This window comes from Hippocampus zosterae, chromosome 5 (genome assembly GCF_025434085.1).
Source record: "Hippocampus zosterae strain Florida chromosome 5, ASM2543408v3, whole genome shotgun sequence".
Classification (NCBI taxonomy): Eukaryota; Metazoa; Chordata; class Actinopteri; order Syngnathiformes; family Syngnathidae; genus Hippocampus; species Hippocampus zosterae.
This window is the reverse complement of record NC_067455.1, coordinates 9705215-9721859: the sequence shown is the minus strand read 5'-3', so window position 1 is coordinate 9721859 and position 16645 is coordinate 9705215. Positions and strand designations below refer to the sequence as shown.

General features: G+C 42.5%; 2 protein-coding genes across 3 annotated transcripts; both read right to left on the bottom strand.

The window, feature by feature from the left end:
- Positions 1-1670: 1670 nt before the first annotated feature.
- On the bottom strand, positions 1671-11959 carry nbn (nibrin). Of its 2 annotated transcripts, none has more exons than XM_052064492.1 (17): positions 11782-11959; positions 11349-11470; positions 10712-10839; positions 9650-9809; positions 9467-9570; positions 9287-9404; positions 8129-8319; positions 7942-8042; positions 7741-7861; positions 7437-7648; positions 6849-7029; positions 5787-6357; positions 5619-5708; positions 4413-4553; positions 4187-4300; positions 4058-4107; positions 1671-1979 (listed from the first exon to the last, which is right to left on the bottom strand). In XM_052064492.1, exons 1-17 carry the CDS (start codon positions 11810-11812, stop codon positions 1943-1945), a joined length of 2472 nt encoding a protein of 823 aa, XP_051920452.1. In that variant the 5' UTR covers positions 11813-11959; the 3' UTR covers positions 1671-1942. The 2 variants fall into 2 exon arrangements, with proteins under 2 accessions (XP_051920452.1, XP_051920453.1); XM_052064493.1 differs by having other exon boundaries at positions 5619-5705.
- A 1608-nt stretch (positions 11960-13567) lies between these two features.
- On the bottom strand, positions 13568-16455 carry LOC127600191 (prostate-associated microseminoprotein-like). The gene is made up of 3 exons (XM_052064495.1): positions 16089-16455; positions 14467-14575; positions 13568-14398 (listed from the first exon to the last, which is right to left on the bottom strand). Exons 1-3 carry the CDS (start codon positions 16192-16194, stop codon positions 14224-14226), a joined length of 390 nt encoding a protein of 129 aa, XP_051920455.1. The 5' UTR covers positions 16195-16455; the 3' UTR covers positions 13568-14223.
- Positions 16456-16645: the final 190 nt, after the last annotated feature.

Sequence of the window (16645 nt, the reverse complement as noted above, 5' to 3'; positions counted from 1 at the left end):
TCCCGGCTCGATTACTGCAACGCCCTGTACTTTGGAGTCAGCCAGTCCTCCATCAAGCGCCTTCAGCTGGTACAGAATGCCGCTGCTCGCCTCTTGACTGGTACTCGTAAGAGGGAGCATATAACTCCTACTTTGGCATCCCTTCACTGGCTCCCCATTCATTTTAGAATTATTTTTAAGATCCTCCTCTTTGTTTTCAAATCTCTGAATAATCTCGCGCCACCTTACCTCTCTGAGCTCATACGCCCCTACACCCCTGCCCGGCGCCTCAGGTCTGTGGACCAGTCTTTGCTAGACGTACCAAGAACTAAACTGAGGCTCAGAGGGGATCGAGCCTTTTCTGTTGCTGGTCCATCTCTCTGGAATGACCTCCCACTGAACATTCGGCAAGCCTCCTCGCTGCCCATCTTTAAAGCCCTCCTCAAAACTCACTTGTATTCTTTGGCGTTTGACTCAGCATGACTTAGATTTGCTCTTGATTTTACTGCTTGGTGCTTTCTACCGCCTTATTACTTATTACTGATTCGTCTTACTGTTTATTGTATATGTTAAATCGCTCCATGTACAGCACTTTGTATGCAGCGGTGGCTGTTTGAAAGTGCTCTATAAATACTGTTGACTTGACTTGACTTGACTTCATGGAGTTCATGTCATATTTTTACAGGTGAACTTTTGGAACATTCTGAACTTTATTAGCATAAAAGTAAAACTTTATTCCTCCTAAAATTGTCAATTATATAATATATATATATATTTTTTTTTTTTTTGGGGGGGGGGGCAGTGCAAATTCAACAACACTGTGGCAGGTCCACATACATTGGTTGTAACTTTCATATAATCTAAGGGAACTTTTCACACGCCAGCTCAGATATCAGTGCGCTACTCTTTTCGCTACTTTTCTTGTCAGCTTGTGCAAAATAGGCAACGGTGAGCGGTGGCTATGATCCATTTCGCACATATGCCCTTTCACCTCATTGAAAAACAACGTTCATGTCAGCTCCCAGTTTTGAGTGCAGACACGTGCACACTGCACACATAGCTAATGGTTTATTGATTATGACGGGTCTTTTTGAGTCCCCTTTAATATGTTAGCCATGTTTGGGGTTATGCATTCAAAAGCTACAATAGTTATATGCTTCCTAACAGTCTGGTGTTCATTCATGAATTCCTACAGTGTGGTTTTTGACAGACTTCCAAATATTGCTTTGCTGTGCTTGAGCATGCACGCGGACACACACACTGGCCACAAAATAAACGGTAGGTCCAAGTCATGACGTCAGATACAAGAGTGGTCTCAAAAACTCAGCCTTTAAACATTTTATAATGCTCATTTGAGATGAAAACATTGTGTATTGGCCTCCCACTTAAAATTGTGACTGCTGAGTGTAAACGTATCTTTTTATTCTTTTTATTTATTTTTTTAACCTCTCTTAGGGTTTATGTATGCGTTTTGGCAGGATGACTACTTCACTGAACAGCTTCAGAATTATGCTGCCTGGCGGAATTGTGCCATAGCGTGGATGTCGCCCAGCTGACGCCGTGTTGTTCCTCCTGAGACTTAACCATAGTTGAGAAAGAAATAGAGCCTCGGCCGATTCAATTTAAGTAGCACACTCCGTTTTGCCTCAATTTCTTCAAGACAAAATAACATCAAAGACTCAAAATCGACCCAATTTTTAAACGATTAATCCATTAACGTAACAAAAAAGGAAAAGCTGCTCTTGGCATATCGACTTTTAATGCTGTCTTTGAAATGTTTTCAATGCCATATTTTTGCACAAATGCACAAAACGTGATTGGAAAACTTCTTTTACAATACTTGCTGTCGGTGGCGTCAGAAAAGCATCGGTGTGACGAAAACTAACTTTAGTGGCTAACAACCATTCACGATGCACACGTAGATTTTGATTCTCATTCGAGACGATCTGACCATGAACTTGCTTCATCTTCTTCTCTTGGTTAATTTGGTGGGGTTGTACCTAAAGACACACAAACAAACAAACACAGTTGTCATCGCTCCCTCTGGACGGGCTTTTAACATTCCTCACAGTTCATCCTTCACTGTGCTCGGGAGGCATTTTGAACAAACAAAAAACAGCGCTGTAAAAGACGGGAGAGAGTGTTTGAACAACTAAAAGCAAACAGGCGTCCTGTGAACCACGTCTAGACACTTTCTGGTCTCAAGCCACCGAAATGCCCTGGGACTGTTTTCTTAGCGGCAGGGTCTCCTCCCCGGCTATGCATGCCTGACTGAGTGTGACGCCGTGATCAAACAGCTCAGCCTCAACACGCACGCACCGCATGAACGCGCGCGCATGCACATACACGCACAATCAATCTCTTTTTCTGCTTCGTCAAAGAAAACACAGCAGCTTACATCACCCCCGTTACCTGGAAACCGCTGTGACGACAGAACGCATAATTCCCCTTAATTATGTTGATTAGTACGAGTCCACGAATAGAACCAAAGATGCGTGGGCTGAAGAAATGGATGTTAATTTGACAACACCGACAGGTGGGAATGAAGTACAAGCACATTTAAGTATCCTCAGGCAACAAACGTGGGGAAAAGGAAAAGGTCCACAGTCGAATACTTTCAACTTTTTAAAATTTGAAGCACAACTAAAATTTGGGGTGAAAATATGCAGTGAACCAGGGGTTTTCCCACCCGTAACGTTTGAGGCCCTCTCCGATTCTAAAATTGCTTGCAATAAGGTGGGTGTCATTTACAAATGCGACTGCGATATTCAGCTGTAGGCGACGGGACAGCACTGTATCAGAGACAAAAGTCGCCCCTAAAATCCCTGAAGACAAAGAAATACATCAATAAAATATAGGTAGCTAGATCAGGATGGAAGAGAATAGCATAAGTCGAAATGTACCTGCCCAACAAGTGCTTGTCTGATGAAGACAACTATTTATAGACAAAGTTCCCCTCCTTATGCGCTTGTTGTTTATCTGCTAATTGTCCGCTGCTAGGCAGAATCAGTCCTCATATCCTCTGGGAAATGTTTCTGGAAACCTACTCGCTTGTGCGGTGTTCTTAAGGGCAATAGCTCATGATCCTTTCTCAACCACCTTAGTTGATATTCGGAACTAGAGACCTCATCTTATGTGATATGAATATTTAACCCTTTTCTTATTGACAAAGCAAATGACAATGACACTATACATCCTGTATAGTCTCTCTCCCCCTCTCTCTCTCGCTCCAATTTTTTTAAATGTTTAGCATCTGGCTGAGAAATGTTTCAATGATCTGAGTCAAGCCAATCTTTAACTACGATTCAACAGGGCAACAGATTAACTTTGCTTGCTGTTTAACTCGACACACATGCCCTTTTGTCATATTTCATTTAGGACAGAGGAGGGCTCTTGTATTTTTATTTTGTCTTTTAGTTTAATAAATGGTGTTCAAGGGGTAAACAAAAAAACGGGTAGAACTATGAAGTCAACAAGCAGAACGGTCGCACCTTGGCCTCATTCCGAGCCGGCAAAAACCTTTTCTGAAATCGTACGCATGCTTGACATCAGCACACCTCACTCGAACTCATTTCATTCAGCATCAAAAAATGAATTCTGCATTTGTCTTTTGCTTTTCTCCGAACCTTTTTGCAGCACTTACTGAAAGAAAGCTGCTGTTAAGAGAACAAAAAGATCCAGCGCAGGTGTATTCTGAGCAGCTTTATGTGAACATTAGATTGAATTTGGAACTTCTGTGACTGCTGCTTTGCATTTGAGTCAATCCGTTTGTGCTATTTGACAAGATGGAGCATTGAGCAAAATTGTAGAGTGCTACATTAGCTTATTATGTTCGCCACGAGCTAACAAGCAGCAACTAAAACGTTCAATGGAATATACTTGTCACTTGTCACATCAAAAACTGGTGTTTGTAAGTTTTCCATATTAGACCTTGATTTGAAGGGAAACACATGCAAAGTACACACAGCAGAGATTTCAAGTCTAAACCTCCGAACTGTGAGCTCGACCTGCTCACCATGAGTCAACCATGCTGTCCACTTAAAAAGGTTTACCCGTTCAAAGTCATCGGTTTCCTCACCTAAAGAGGTTATCTCCTTCAGTCTCCTCCAGTCTGGTCTGCCGCTCTTCCTACAACAAACGCACATCAGCAGCGGAAGACTCAATGCATCGCTCACGGAATGATGAACTGAAAGCAAGGGAATCGAACCTCCTCTACGTCTTTCAACCATTCGTCCAGTTCCGAGTTCTTGCCGCGGTTGTGAGCCAGCAGGTCAGACCTCCCGATGATGTGTGGCGAGTCGTCCGTCCCGGGCACTCGCACCTGTCCCGTTGCACACATCAGCGTAAAAGAATTTTTCCTTTCCTAAGCTGCGGTTGACTACTTAGAAAATAAATGACAAAATGAAGTTTTGGTATTGTAAATGTGTTCTGACCTTGCGGAACCGTTTGAAGTTCTTCGCAAAGCCGTTGGCGTGCACCTGCTGCGGTTTAGTTTTGGGCAGCGCGTTCACCGTGAGGGATCGAAACTCAACTAAAATCAACTGTTTCGGGAGGTCTTCGTCCAGCTCCGTTTTCTGCAACACAACAACCGAGTGAGCATCCAACGCAGGGGCGGGCACGGGCATGGCCAGCCGGCATTGTCGAGCCCACTCATGAATCCTGCCCACGGCGCATTTACAAGACCACGATTTATGTAATATTTGTTGTATTAATGCATCTATTGTTTCCTTAGGCTGTTAATTAAAAAAGTCTGCGTTATTTCAAAAATAAACCGAAGAAACAATTGTAAATGACCAGATACATTTATTTTCATGCGACCTCATTTCTTTATTCTTGACACTTTGATGACTTCTTTTTACCTTTTGTGAGGTCATCAACCATTTCTCTCCAGTTCCCTACACGCCATGTACCGAATTAATTATGTTGATTATATGATTGCGTTCATCGAAGGCTATGTCATTTTATTGCACTTGGTGTATTGCGCAAAGTTTTTATTCTTGCATGACTGGTGCAACTGATAAAATGTTGCATAAAACGTTGCCTGTACTGTGAAACGTTTCACGGGGGTGACAGTTTGGGAGGCTGCCGAAACATACCGTATTCGTTTCCACTTCTATTTGTGATTCTGAATTCACACAAACCAGCAATTGAACATTAGCCTGGGAAAGATTGCATGCAATGGCACAAGTTCCACCGTTCGTATCTGATACGTACAAAAACGTAGAATGACAAAAAGAACACAAGACACATAAGGGAAGTAAATAATCACATATTAAACTGCACGCTTTGCTGTCACTCTACAGTTTTGGAGCATGCTTGTAACTCATTCAAAATGTGTTTTACATCTTTCAACACAATGGGAGGAGTTGGAATTTGGTGATTTCCATTAACTCCAGACATCACCGGCTGCTAAATCTGAAAAATAATGTCTATTATTAACTTAGAGCTCTTTGGAGAGGAATAAAATGGCTGTCCTTCCTTCAAGGTAAATGCCAACTTTTTGCCAAACATCTTCAAACAGCTGAAAGTCTACAATTAACTCACATTTTGAGTGCTTTATTTTAAATCAATCGAGGGGGCACCGAAATTGGACCTTACTAAATAGAAAATAACTTTTACGCCTGCCCTGCAAAACTTACTTGGGTCTCGTGCCTGTCGACAGGTTTCGTAAGATCAACCATAGTCGCTTCTTTGGGCTGATCAACATCTCCTTTGAATTGGCCAAGCTTCTAAGACAATCAACAGGAACATTCAATGAATAGTAACTGGAAGGTGCAAGTAGTATTATCTAGTAGTAGTATCTTCACCTCTCTGGGGGACTCTCTGTTAGCGTTGCTATGCTGACTTGTGCCGTCAGATGAAATTCCGCGACTCGTCTTCTCTGCTGATGGTTGGAGCTTCTGCGTCGTCATGGGGACAACTTCCTGCTCGGTTTGGCAGTGCTGAGGTGGAAACGGGTCGTCTGCCGGTTCCAAAGGCGACCTTCGGCTGCCCGGGTTGACTTCGACTCGTTGCTTCTTATTCAAAGCCTCGACGTTTTTAGACGTCTGTTCAGAGCGATGGTTTCCTGCTTGCGGAGATTCGCTGACGGAAAATGACTCATCCATGCAGTCCATTTCTTCAGACATGATAGATTCCAGGTCAACAGGATCTATTTCATCTTCCATCTCCTTCCTCTTTCGGCTCGTGTGGGACAAAGCCGCTTGTGGATTGACAAATGGATTACTTTCGGAGTCCACTGGCATCTGGGAAGAGGCTGCGGGGGCGTTGGCTGAACATGAGGGAGCAGGGGAGTCTGCGACCTGGCTGATGATGTCAGATTCAAGTACAGGACGCTTTGGCTCTGATGTGACAGTGGAGAATTCCTCATCTAAAGGCCTTGAACAAAATGAAAAATACGTAAGGAAAAGTTATTTGAAATTTCCACACACACACACACCTCCCCTAAAAAAAAAAACTAACAACCCCCCCACTAATGGTGAAACGTCAAAATTCTAATGCCTAAGAATAATTTGGTGTTCAACCAATTTTAAAAAACAGGCGCATTTCAATAAGTGACCGCACATAAATAAGTTCATTTATTTCACTCCAAGCAATGTCAATATATAAAATAAGCCCTTATTAATTTCAACGATACCTTGAAAAAAAATCCTACAATGGTATACTTCTCTTTACGTGTGCATGAAAGTTACATTTTTACTTCAAACAGTGTCTTGAAAGTTAATCAAGATTTGAGTCTCAGACCAACTTGGAATTCAACCAGCCGCACAGAATGAATTTTATACAACCTGGAGGCTCGATTCTATTTTTTGTAAAAACACACACACGAATGGATGCCGACAACTAAAATGTGTTAAATGGATGGTTACCTCTTCTTGTTGAGGGGTTTGAAAAAGCTCGTCATTGTTGCCTGTTTCTGTGGCGAAGCTTGCGGAGAGACATGTTGTTTCTGAGGAGATTTCTGAGAAAATTTCTTTGGTTCACGTGTCTTCTTAGCATCACTGGACTTTGCCAAAGGAGGCTGAAAAGTTGTCTTGTTATTATCCTGGCCTGCAAGTGCAAGAATGTTTTGCTTGAAAAAAAAAACGTTTGCAATTTTTAGTTACACTCGCATCATTTCACATTTCTAATTTTGTCTTTGTTAAATTGGCCTTTTGTGTTTTATTTCCCTCTATGATGTCATTTCTTTTTTGTCCCTCTTTATCACAGCTGGGTCCACAAATTGACTACAAGTACATGTAAAGAGCCGCCCATTATAAAAAAAAAAGACCTTTCAGTTGCAGTCTTAGCAATAGCGACATTAGATGAAATGCAATTCCTATCATCAACATTGCCATTCATGCACGACATTTGGGAAGGCTCCGACTTTGGACCGTGTAAGTGCGAGGTGCAACCTTTCCAATTGACAACCGCTCTCAGATTCAGCGTCATGGTCTTCCAACACACATGAAATTTACCTGTCACTTTGGATGCGAGTTTCTTCCTCAGGGAATGTGCGTTCTCTGTAGTGCTCAACCACGACGAGCTACGCGAATCGTCCACAATGCACTTAGTGCTCATCTTCTGGGTTGTGGCTTTAGGGCCATGAGGACGAGCGCTGTCACGATTCAGCTTTTTCTCCGGAGTCTCTCCCACCGTGGTGATCCTGCTTACCTCACACCGCTCTGGACTGATTAATGAGGAAATGGAACTGGAATAAATCAGAAGGCAAAGTCTGGACTGTTTGAGCAGATGATGGTGTGTGTGTGTGTGCGTGTATACATTTGTGAGGTTTCTGTGTTGACTGCGTATGCTGTGATGTTCTGCGATGCTGCAGGCAAAACGGTCTCATCCACATATTGGGAGAGTGATGCACTCGGAAGTATTGGAGACTTCTTTGTCTCTAAAAAACAAAAACAAAACAAAACAAAGTAAGTCATAATACAAAAGCATTCTCCCAAGATACCACAAATGTTCTTCCACCTGCATCTGTCGTTAAACTGGAAGGGTTGCAGTACATGTCACGTGAAGTGTAGATAGCAGCCAATCCGATTTCAGACTCGGTGATGACTCGAAGGCCTTTTCTATCTCACAAGAGGCAATGGAAGGCTTACATTTTCACCAACGACAGTCAAGATGAGCTGTTCTCTTGTGTGGAGTTTTTCAAAACCTTTGAATGATGTGCTTCAAGGAATTGTGCCACCCAGTGGTTGAAGCAGGAAGGGAAGGTTGTGAATTGCCAGTAGTAAAATCCACCACGCAGCTCTGCGGGGACTCCAGGAGGTCACGGGGTAGAGTGCCCTCCTCTAGGAGTTGGCTCATGCCGCCTCCAAAAGTCACAGATGCACTCAGACGCTTGAACTACCAACAACAAAGATGTGAATCAGTTACACTGCCACATAGTTAATAAGGAAGATAATAGCAACGATTAAGTACACAAGCTAAACTAGTGCTGGGCAAGTAATCGATTATTTTTGAGTGTGCTATTTTATTTCCCCTGTCCGGCTTCCGTAGTTCAAATCACGCCCCGAATAACCTGTACTGCTTAAACAAACAACATGGCTGTCAACAGAATGAAGGTACTTCATAAAAGCAGTCTTTGTTGCCAATGAGTGACTTTTCTCATCCATCTAGTAATTATCCCCCCCCCCCCCCCCCAAAAAAAAAAGCAACCATCAACTTTAATTCCAGCTCAGAAACTTGCTTTTGCTAAACAGGGTTGCGGGAGTTTCTGGAGCCTGATCCCAGCTGAATTGAGGTGGAAGGCAAACTACACCCTGAACTGGTCGTCAGTCAGTCGCAGGGCACATATGGAGACAAACAACCATTCACACCCACATCCACACTGTCACTGAGTGGGAAACGATCCTACGCTGCTGGCACACAACTCAGGCAAGTGTACCACTACACCATCAGCGACTGCTATATTAATCAATATTTAAAATGTTGCGCGGTTGTTTGTCTCTGTGTGCCCTGCGATTGGCTGGCAACTGGTTTAGGGTGTCCTCCGCCTACTGCTTGAAGACAGCTGGGATAGCATATGACATAACATGAGGTCTCGAGTTCAAAATATCAACTAAGGTGGTTGAGAAAGGATCATGAGCTATTGCCCTTAAAAACACCGCACAAGTCAGTAAGTTTCTAGAAAAAATTCCCAGAGGATCTGAGGACTGATTCTGCCTAGCAGCAGACAATTAGCAGATAAACAACAAGCGCATAAGGAGGGGAACTTTGGCTATAAATAGTTGTCTTCATCAGACAAGCACTTGTTTGGCAGGTAAATTTCTACTTATGCTATTCTCTTCCATCTTGACTGCTGCAAACAAACCTGCTTGCCCGTGAGGAAAACGAAGGTTGTGCCTGCAAAAAGCTGCTTGCGCCTCAGATCTGGTTCCAGGTTCACCTCCTCATTCCTCAAACATGGCTCGTCGATGTCAGGGATGAATCTGTAAAACAAGCACATATGAGACCACGTTTGAGAACCCCAGAGACTGCGATGGCACATTACCTTTCCGCTTTCGGAGGCGGTAGCTTCTGCTGAGCTGCTTTGTTGAGCTCTGAGAAAAACTCCGGCTTCACGATAGGACGGCAGCACAGCAGAGCTGAAATTGTCTAATAGGGGTAAGTCATACAAAACATGCACACGGTTAACAAGAAACACATCACAGATAAAATTAAACAATGCCCTGACCTTGATGGTAACTTTAACAGAAGGCATAACCAGGTGGGTGCAGTCCTTGGTCCACGTATTGACCAGCTTTCCTCCAAACAGCTGCAGAGCCTCAGAGAGTGCAGCTTTTCCATCGTTGTCCAAACAAGATGAGCACACCACTGGCTTCTGATGATCCACACTGGGTAAGGAAAAGAGAAAAAGGTTAAATAAATTGCTTGGCAGTAACACCTTCAAATAAAATCTGATTTATTGTTTACTCCCCTATAACACTTCTGGAAAACGTGCATCCTTGATGTTAAAAACATAGTAAAATTTGTTGACTATAGATTAACCTAATTTGTGATTGTTTTCCTCCTATAAAAGAAAATGACAATTCAAAGCAAGTTTGGATTTTTGTTCCATTTCCCGTTTTGGGATTTTTATTTTTCTCTTGATATCAAACAAGCTTTGCAGAGAGTTCCCCCCACCCACAACATTAAGTTGTATCAATTTTTATTAGCAAAAAGAAAAATACATTCTAACCAATGTAAAAATAAGTGTTTCCTTTTGATCAATGTCCCTTTTCTCAAAACGTACAAAGCACAATCCTGAATAACTTCCGAACCGCTTGATCCTCACTAGGGTCGCGGGGAATGCTGGAGCCTATCTCAGCTGTCTCCGGGCAGGAGGCGGGGGACACCCTGAATCGGTTGCCAGCCAATCGCAGGGCACACAGAGACAAACAACCATCCACGCTCACACTCACACCTAGGGACAATTTCGAGTGTTCAATCAGCCTGCCATGCATATTTTTGGAATGTGGGAGGAAACCGGAGCACCCGGAGAAAACCCACACAGACCCGGGGAGAACATGCAAACTCCACACAGGGAGGCCTGAGCTGGAATCGAACTCGGCACCTCTGCACTGTGAAGCCGACGTGCTAACCACTGGACTACCGGGCCACCCTGAATAACTTAACATTTTTTATTACCTAAACAAATTAACATAATGAGCAACATCAATAATGAGCGCAAACATGAGTTGACAAATTGCATCATATCTGCTGTTGGCAATGTATGTGCGGTTTGTTGTTTCAGTACCTGAATTTGGATTGAAAAACCCCAAATGTAATGCTGTCCCCAGACTTCAGGTTGACTGGAGAGTTCTGTGCCAGGGGCTGGCCATTGACGACAGTGCCATACTTGGAGGTGTCCCTCAGGGTCAGTGTCTGAAGTAAGTCAGTAAGTTTTAGACATACCAAGACAGGTATTTGTCTAACTGACAAATTCACTTACTTGGATGTGGCCACACACCCTGCTCTAAGAGAATAGGCTACAGTTTAGCTACTAGATTAATTAGTTTAAATGGTTTTGTTTGTTGTTGTTGAGTGAACAAATAAAGATTTTCAAGAGAAATATTAACTCCGGTTTTGATTGTGTTTTTAGCAATTAGGTATGTTACTACACAAAACACTATGAACGAGTTTAACAAAGTTCATTTGCTTCGCATTTGCAGTTTACTACTAAATGTTGAGATGGATAGATGAACCGAGATACATTATTTATAATAATAATTTACGAATCAATTAAGCGGGACTGGTTGAATCCATAATTTCAAAAAATTATGGCACAGTGATCGTAAATCATTAATCTAATGCAATGCAATTCTTATCTGACAAAGTAGAACACCGACCCTGAGTGTACATAACATGTCATTCCAGGTCATCATCTTTCTCACCTGATCAGTAACTATGAAGTGAGCATGAGCTCTGCTGATAGATTGGTCACTCGGCAGCACGATGTCACAGTTCTTGCGACCCACCACATACTCTTTACCGGAGAGGAGGTAGTGGGTCTCACCTATTTGCAAAAAAAGACAGCATTTAATGACTTTTGAAAATGTCTATTCTTATTCTATGACTTAACCGTGCCTCACAAATGGCTGACGATGCCCAAATATCTTACTCTCTTCAGCTCCTACGAGACAAATTTAACGTTCGTTTTTAAGTGCACACGGTAAAGACATAAAATGAGTACTTTGGTCTAATGTTGATAGTCTGAAATTTATTGACTGGCACGCGCATACTTACTGCGAAATGAAAGCTAATTGAGCGCATTGATTTATGTGAGTTCCTTTGCGCAAACACGTCAGTATCGCGAGAAAAAGTTACCTCCTCGCTCCATTGGACTCAGTATCCACATTTTGATCTTAGACGCGTTTCCTCCTTGTGATAACTTTGAATGCGAAACAAAATTTACAGAAAAACCAAGACGTCTTCGCCCCTTGCAGCCACGAATGATAGGAAGTGCATTGCATTGCGCACGCGCGACCGCGTGACGTCAAATGCCTGCGTCTCTTTGCGGTATTCTACTGTTGTGATTCCAGTACAGTACAGTCGTTGGCTTCTACCGGAAGCGTTTTTGGATTTTGGCGCCAAATTACCAGAAACTAAACGCACACAATTAAAAAAAACGTCAATGATATATCGTCAGAAGTATGTGAGTTATAAGGTTGTCTATTGTGTGTGTGTGTGTGTACATGTTAAAAATCAGGTTATTGCCTGGTGATGTTTTCACATGATGGGTGCACAGGTGTAAAGGGAATAAATATAACTCTTTCTGAAATGTGTACAGTTCTCTTTATTCATTCATTCATTCATTTCCGAACCGCTTAATCGTCACTAGGGTCGCGGGGGTGCTGGAGCCTATCCTACCCTAGTCTAGTACAGGTAGTTTGTACCTTGAATAATTCATTGAGAGTGCTGGGATGTGCGACTTGGCCACTGGGGGCAGTAATATACAGTCATGAAGATACAAATGAAGAAGACTTTTTTAACAAGTACTTTGAGAGACTCAGTAAACTGCAGTAATTTTGCGGGGAGGTCCGCACAGGATAAAGAGAATGTACCTGTGATTATTTTTAGAGTGTCTATCGACATTAAGGGTGTGGAAAATAATCGATATTAATCGATGCGCACGTGCGCGATGGGAGTGCATCGGCTTATACTGGGTACGACGCGATTGACGGGTGAAATCGAGATTCATCATGATGCATTGGTGAGTATCGGTAAAATCCGATTCAAGCACCGTTTTATTCATGTTAAACGTCACCTGTCTGCCCTTTCCTAGGTGCAGTGAATGCTCCATCATTACTTTGCGTTTTGTGTTGAATACGGACGGAAGCCGTGAGTGTACATACAGTCCAGTACAATACTCGCGAATCACTATGGAAGTTCGCGCAAGCAGCAGCGAGGAAACTACTTTATTTAATGCACCCGCAACATATAGATATTATGTTTGGAAATACTACGGCTTCGAAAAGAAAGACGGAAAGCTTGATAAAACCTCGGTACTTTGCAAAGAATGTCGCACTACGAAGCCATACAACGGCAGCGCCACAAATATGCAGACCACTTAAAACGATGGCACCACATCACCGACAAGGTTCCCGCCCCCTCCCCGTCCTGTTCCTCGTTGGACACCGGAGAAACTTGGCAAACCAGGTCAGGATCAGAAAAAAAATCGCCTCTTATTTTGGGGGTCCCCTTGCAGCTCATTGTGACCACTCAAGGAAAAACTATATATGGATGACTCTTTTGGACATTTCATTTTGACACTCAGTGAGAGTGGTCTGTGTACGCTACAATACACACAGCAGCTTTGAGGCTGTGACTGCCACATTGTTTCAATTGTATTTTTTTTCTGTCCTATGGAGATGGATATTTCATATAAGACACTCAGTGAGTAGTCTGTTTGTGTTTACACTACAGCAACAGCTATGAGTCTCAGGTGCCAAATTGTTTACGTTTTCTTTGCACGAAACCCAATTGTGAAAGGGCTTAAATAAGTTGTTTTACACGTTCTACTGTTTATAAGGAATAAAGTGGTCTACTTTTTGCAATACCATACTGAATTCCATCTTTTTTTTAAAACTTTTTTTCTTTGCGTATTTGCATCATGTTTAATTGCACACACAATATCACAACAAATTGCACTGTATCGGATCGGATCGCATTGATTTGAACTAAATGTGTATCGCATCGTATCACATCGTGAAGACGGTGAAACGTATCGCATCGTGTCGCCAGAAAATTCCATGTATCGTTTAAGTATCGCATCGCTGGTAGTGCATCGAGATGTGTATCGAATCGTCCTCATTGCTGAGATTCACATCTCTAATCTACATGTGTTGATGCACATCTTGTGTTCAAATATCTGGTGATAACACAGTGACTATGTAGGCTATTTCTTACCGTCTTTGGCATTTTAAATATACAACATGCATCTCTTTGTTTTATGTTTAGTTTTACAGTAAACTGGAATTGGCATTAAAACAGCTGATTTTTTTTTTTTTTATTCCACATACTATTGCACATTATCTTAAATTTTTGCTTGTAACTCAAAGCAAAAATTCGCCAGACTCGTGGCTCGTATCTCAAAAATATCATGAGTTCATTCACTTGTATCTGAAGTCACTACTGTACCAGAATGACAATCAGTTTACACTTCATGGTTCAATGTTATTTTTTTAGGGGGAAACAAAAATGAAATATTTTATTACGATAACATATACTGTACAATAACATTATTCTATTTTGCATAAGTTACTGGACTCAAAACATGGGATCATTGTCAGCCTTCCAGGGGAGGCCCCCAGCTGTCCGGAGGTGGCCTCGTCCCCACAGGCAAGGCAGCTTGTGATTGGCTCTCATTACCACCACACTGGTGCAAGAGTCAGGCTTGCGGATGATGTCACACCATTCAGGATAGTCCACAGGTTTGGAGCCGCTATCAGAAAGTTACATTAGTGCATAGAACCAAGGGAGGGAAAATAGGTTTGGGGTAAATGTACTTACTGATCACAGCATCCAACTCCAAAAGGCTCCATGCAGACACACTGGTAACAATCCACAGTGATCCAACGCTGTCCTATCCCATACACCTGACCCGAGTACTCACAACTCCCTGCAAAATATGTAATGTATTATGTCTAAATGCATTCATTCATTCATCTTCCGAGCCGCTTGATCCTCATTAGGGTCGCGGGGGGTGCTGGAGCCCATCCCAGCCGTCTCCGGGCAGTAGGCGGGGGACACCCTGAACCAGTTGCCAGCCAATCGCAGGGCACACAGAAACGAACAACCATTCGCGCTCACACTCACACCTAGGGACAATTTAGAGTGTTCAATCAGCCTGCCACGCATGTTTTTGGAATGTGGGAGGAAACCGGAGCACCCGGAGAAAACCCACGCAGGCCCGGGGAGAACATGCAAACTCCACACAGGGAGGCCGGAGCTGGAATCGGACCCAGTACCTCTGCACTGTGAAGCCCACGTGCTAACCACTGGACTACCGGGCCGCCCATGTCTAAATGCAACATAAACTAAAGTAGGTGGAGTAACAGACTGTGGCTCTTGAATGGTGAGATTAAATATTGAAAAATAAAACTACCGGTATTTGAAATGTGTATTTACACACACTCTGGGTAACGTGAGGTACATAAATTATAATACAGCGGTGTGGACTCTACACACAGCCTGATGCAGCCCACCATGCAACTCTAGAAAAAGCCCCAACATATTAGGACCTCAAATCCTCTTATAGCACGAAATAATAAACATTTGCTTGATTGTTGCATCACATGCATCATACGTTTCCTCATAACTGTACAACATAATTGTTATTCTTTTTTCCCAATAATTAGGGTTTAATTATGAATAATTAATGAAGGGTGAGAAGAATATTAGCCTTTGCACTTATACTTTTGATGTTAATTATAACCTTGTATATTTTTTTTGTTTATGTGCGAGATTAAGAAGGCTTGTTCTTTTCTCATTTTCTGTGCGACAAAGCAAGATATCTGTGGTTGAGGGTGCACCAGTTGCATGAGGCAGATGATATACTGTATTCCTTTTCATTCAAATAGTCATTCAAAAGTCATTCAAACATTCATATAAATTTGGTTTCCATAGTGCCCTCACACTTAAAATATTAAACAGGAGCATAAAATAATGCTTTTGTGAATCATAAATGCTTTTGGTTTAGGCTAACTCATTAATTTTACATCGGGTGCAGGCTTTGTACATTTGACAAGCTCTGGGAGTTAATACAACCATTTGATTGTAACATAGTGGAGGAAATTCCCATTACATGTGTACAGTATTGAGTAAAAACAGATAACACATCGTGTACAGCAAGTAAAAACAATGAATACATGAAAACAAGTTTTGAATATTACACATATTTGCTTCATAGTTCAAACTGCATGTAATGTGCACAAAGGTGCATTATTGTGCTCCATTGGGATTGTTGTGTTGAACATTGTGACAGATTGCAGGAAAGTCACATTTATGAAGCGTGTGCATTTGAATGTGCTTGCAAAGTCCTTTTGAACTGTCAAATCAATGGAAACCAGGAAACTCTTTGCAATTAAAATCTGTGATATGCCATTAAAAAAAAAAATTCATCCTGCACTGACCTTTGGTGTTGAAGAAGCACTCCCCGCTGGTATGAAGTGAAAATAAGGGCACGCTGGCACTGAGAAGGACCGCATACACCAACAAGAACGTGTGTACTGTTGCCATCGCTGCAAACTACCCCAAGAAAGAAAACGACTTCAAGCGTAGTCTCCTTGACAATGCACCACAAGGACGGTAGGCTCACTTATTTATATCACCAGAGTGCACATTTTCCATTTCTGGTTACTATATGTCCATCCCCACAACCTGCTCATTAATGCTCATCCTATAAGAGACAAACATGACACGCGCGAACACACACACACACACACACACACACACACACACACACACACACACACACACACACACACACACACACACACACACACTGATGTTATTACGATGCTGCTTCACAAGAATGACCCCCCTGAGCATACAATGTGCACTCTTTCACATTTGTCTCTGGAGAGGGTTCCTTCGGTGAGACTCACCACCACGACAACACACAGGCACCTATTTTCCTATACAGGAACTGCACATGTGGCGTGTGAGTGCACAAAATACCTTGAGCTCT

What these genes read in the sequence shown, in the direction of transcription:
- nbn (XM_052064492.1), bottom strand. Translation starts at nt 11,812, where the DNA reads ATGTGGATACTGAGTCCAATGGAGCGAGGAG. An exon ending in ACTTCAAACGGTTCCGCAAG is followed by an intron (nt 4,301 to 4,412) that starts GTCAGAACACAT and finishes GCAACGGGACAG; the next exon opens with GTGCGAGTGCCCGGGACGGA. An exon ending in GAAGGAGATAACCTCTTTAG is followed by an intron (nt 1,980 to 4,057) that starts GTGAGGAAACCG and finishes GTGTGTCTTTAG; the next exon opens with GTACAACCCCACCAAATTAA.
- LOC127600191 (XM_052064495.1), bottom strand. Translation starts at nt 16,194, where the DNA reads ATGGCAACAGTACACACGTTCTTGTTGGTGTATGCGGTCCTTCTCAGT. An exon ending in GTGCTTCTTCAACACCAAAG is followed by an intron (nt 14,576 to 16,088) that starts GTCAGTGCAGGA and finishes CATATTTTGCAG; the next exon opens with GGAGTTGTGAGTACTCGGGT. An exon ending in GGAGTTGGATGCTGTGATCA is followed by an intron (nt 14,399 to 14,466) that starts GTAAGTACATTT and finishes ACTTTCTGATAG; the next exon opens with CGGCTCCAAACCTGTGGACT.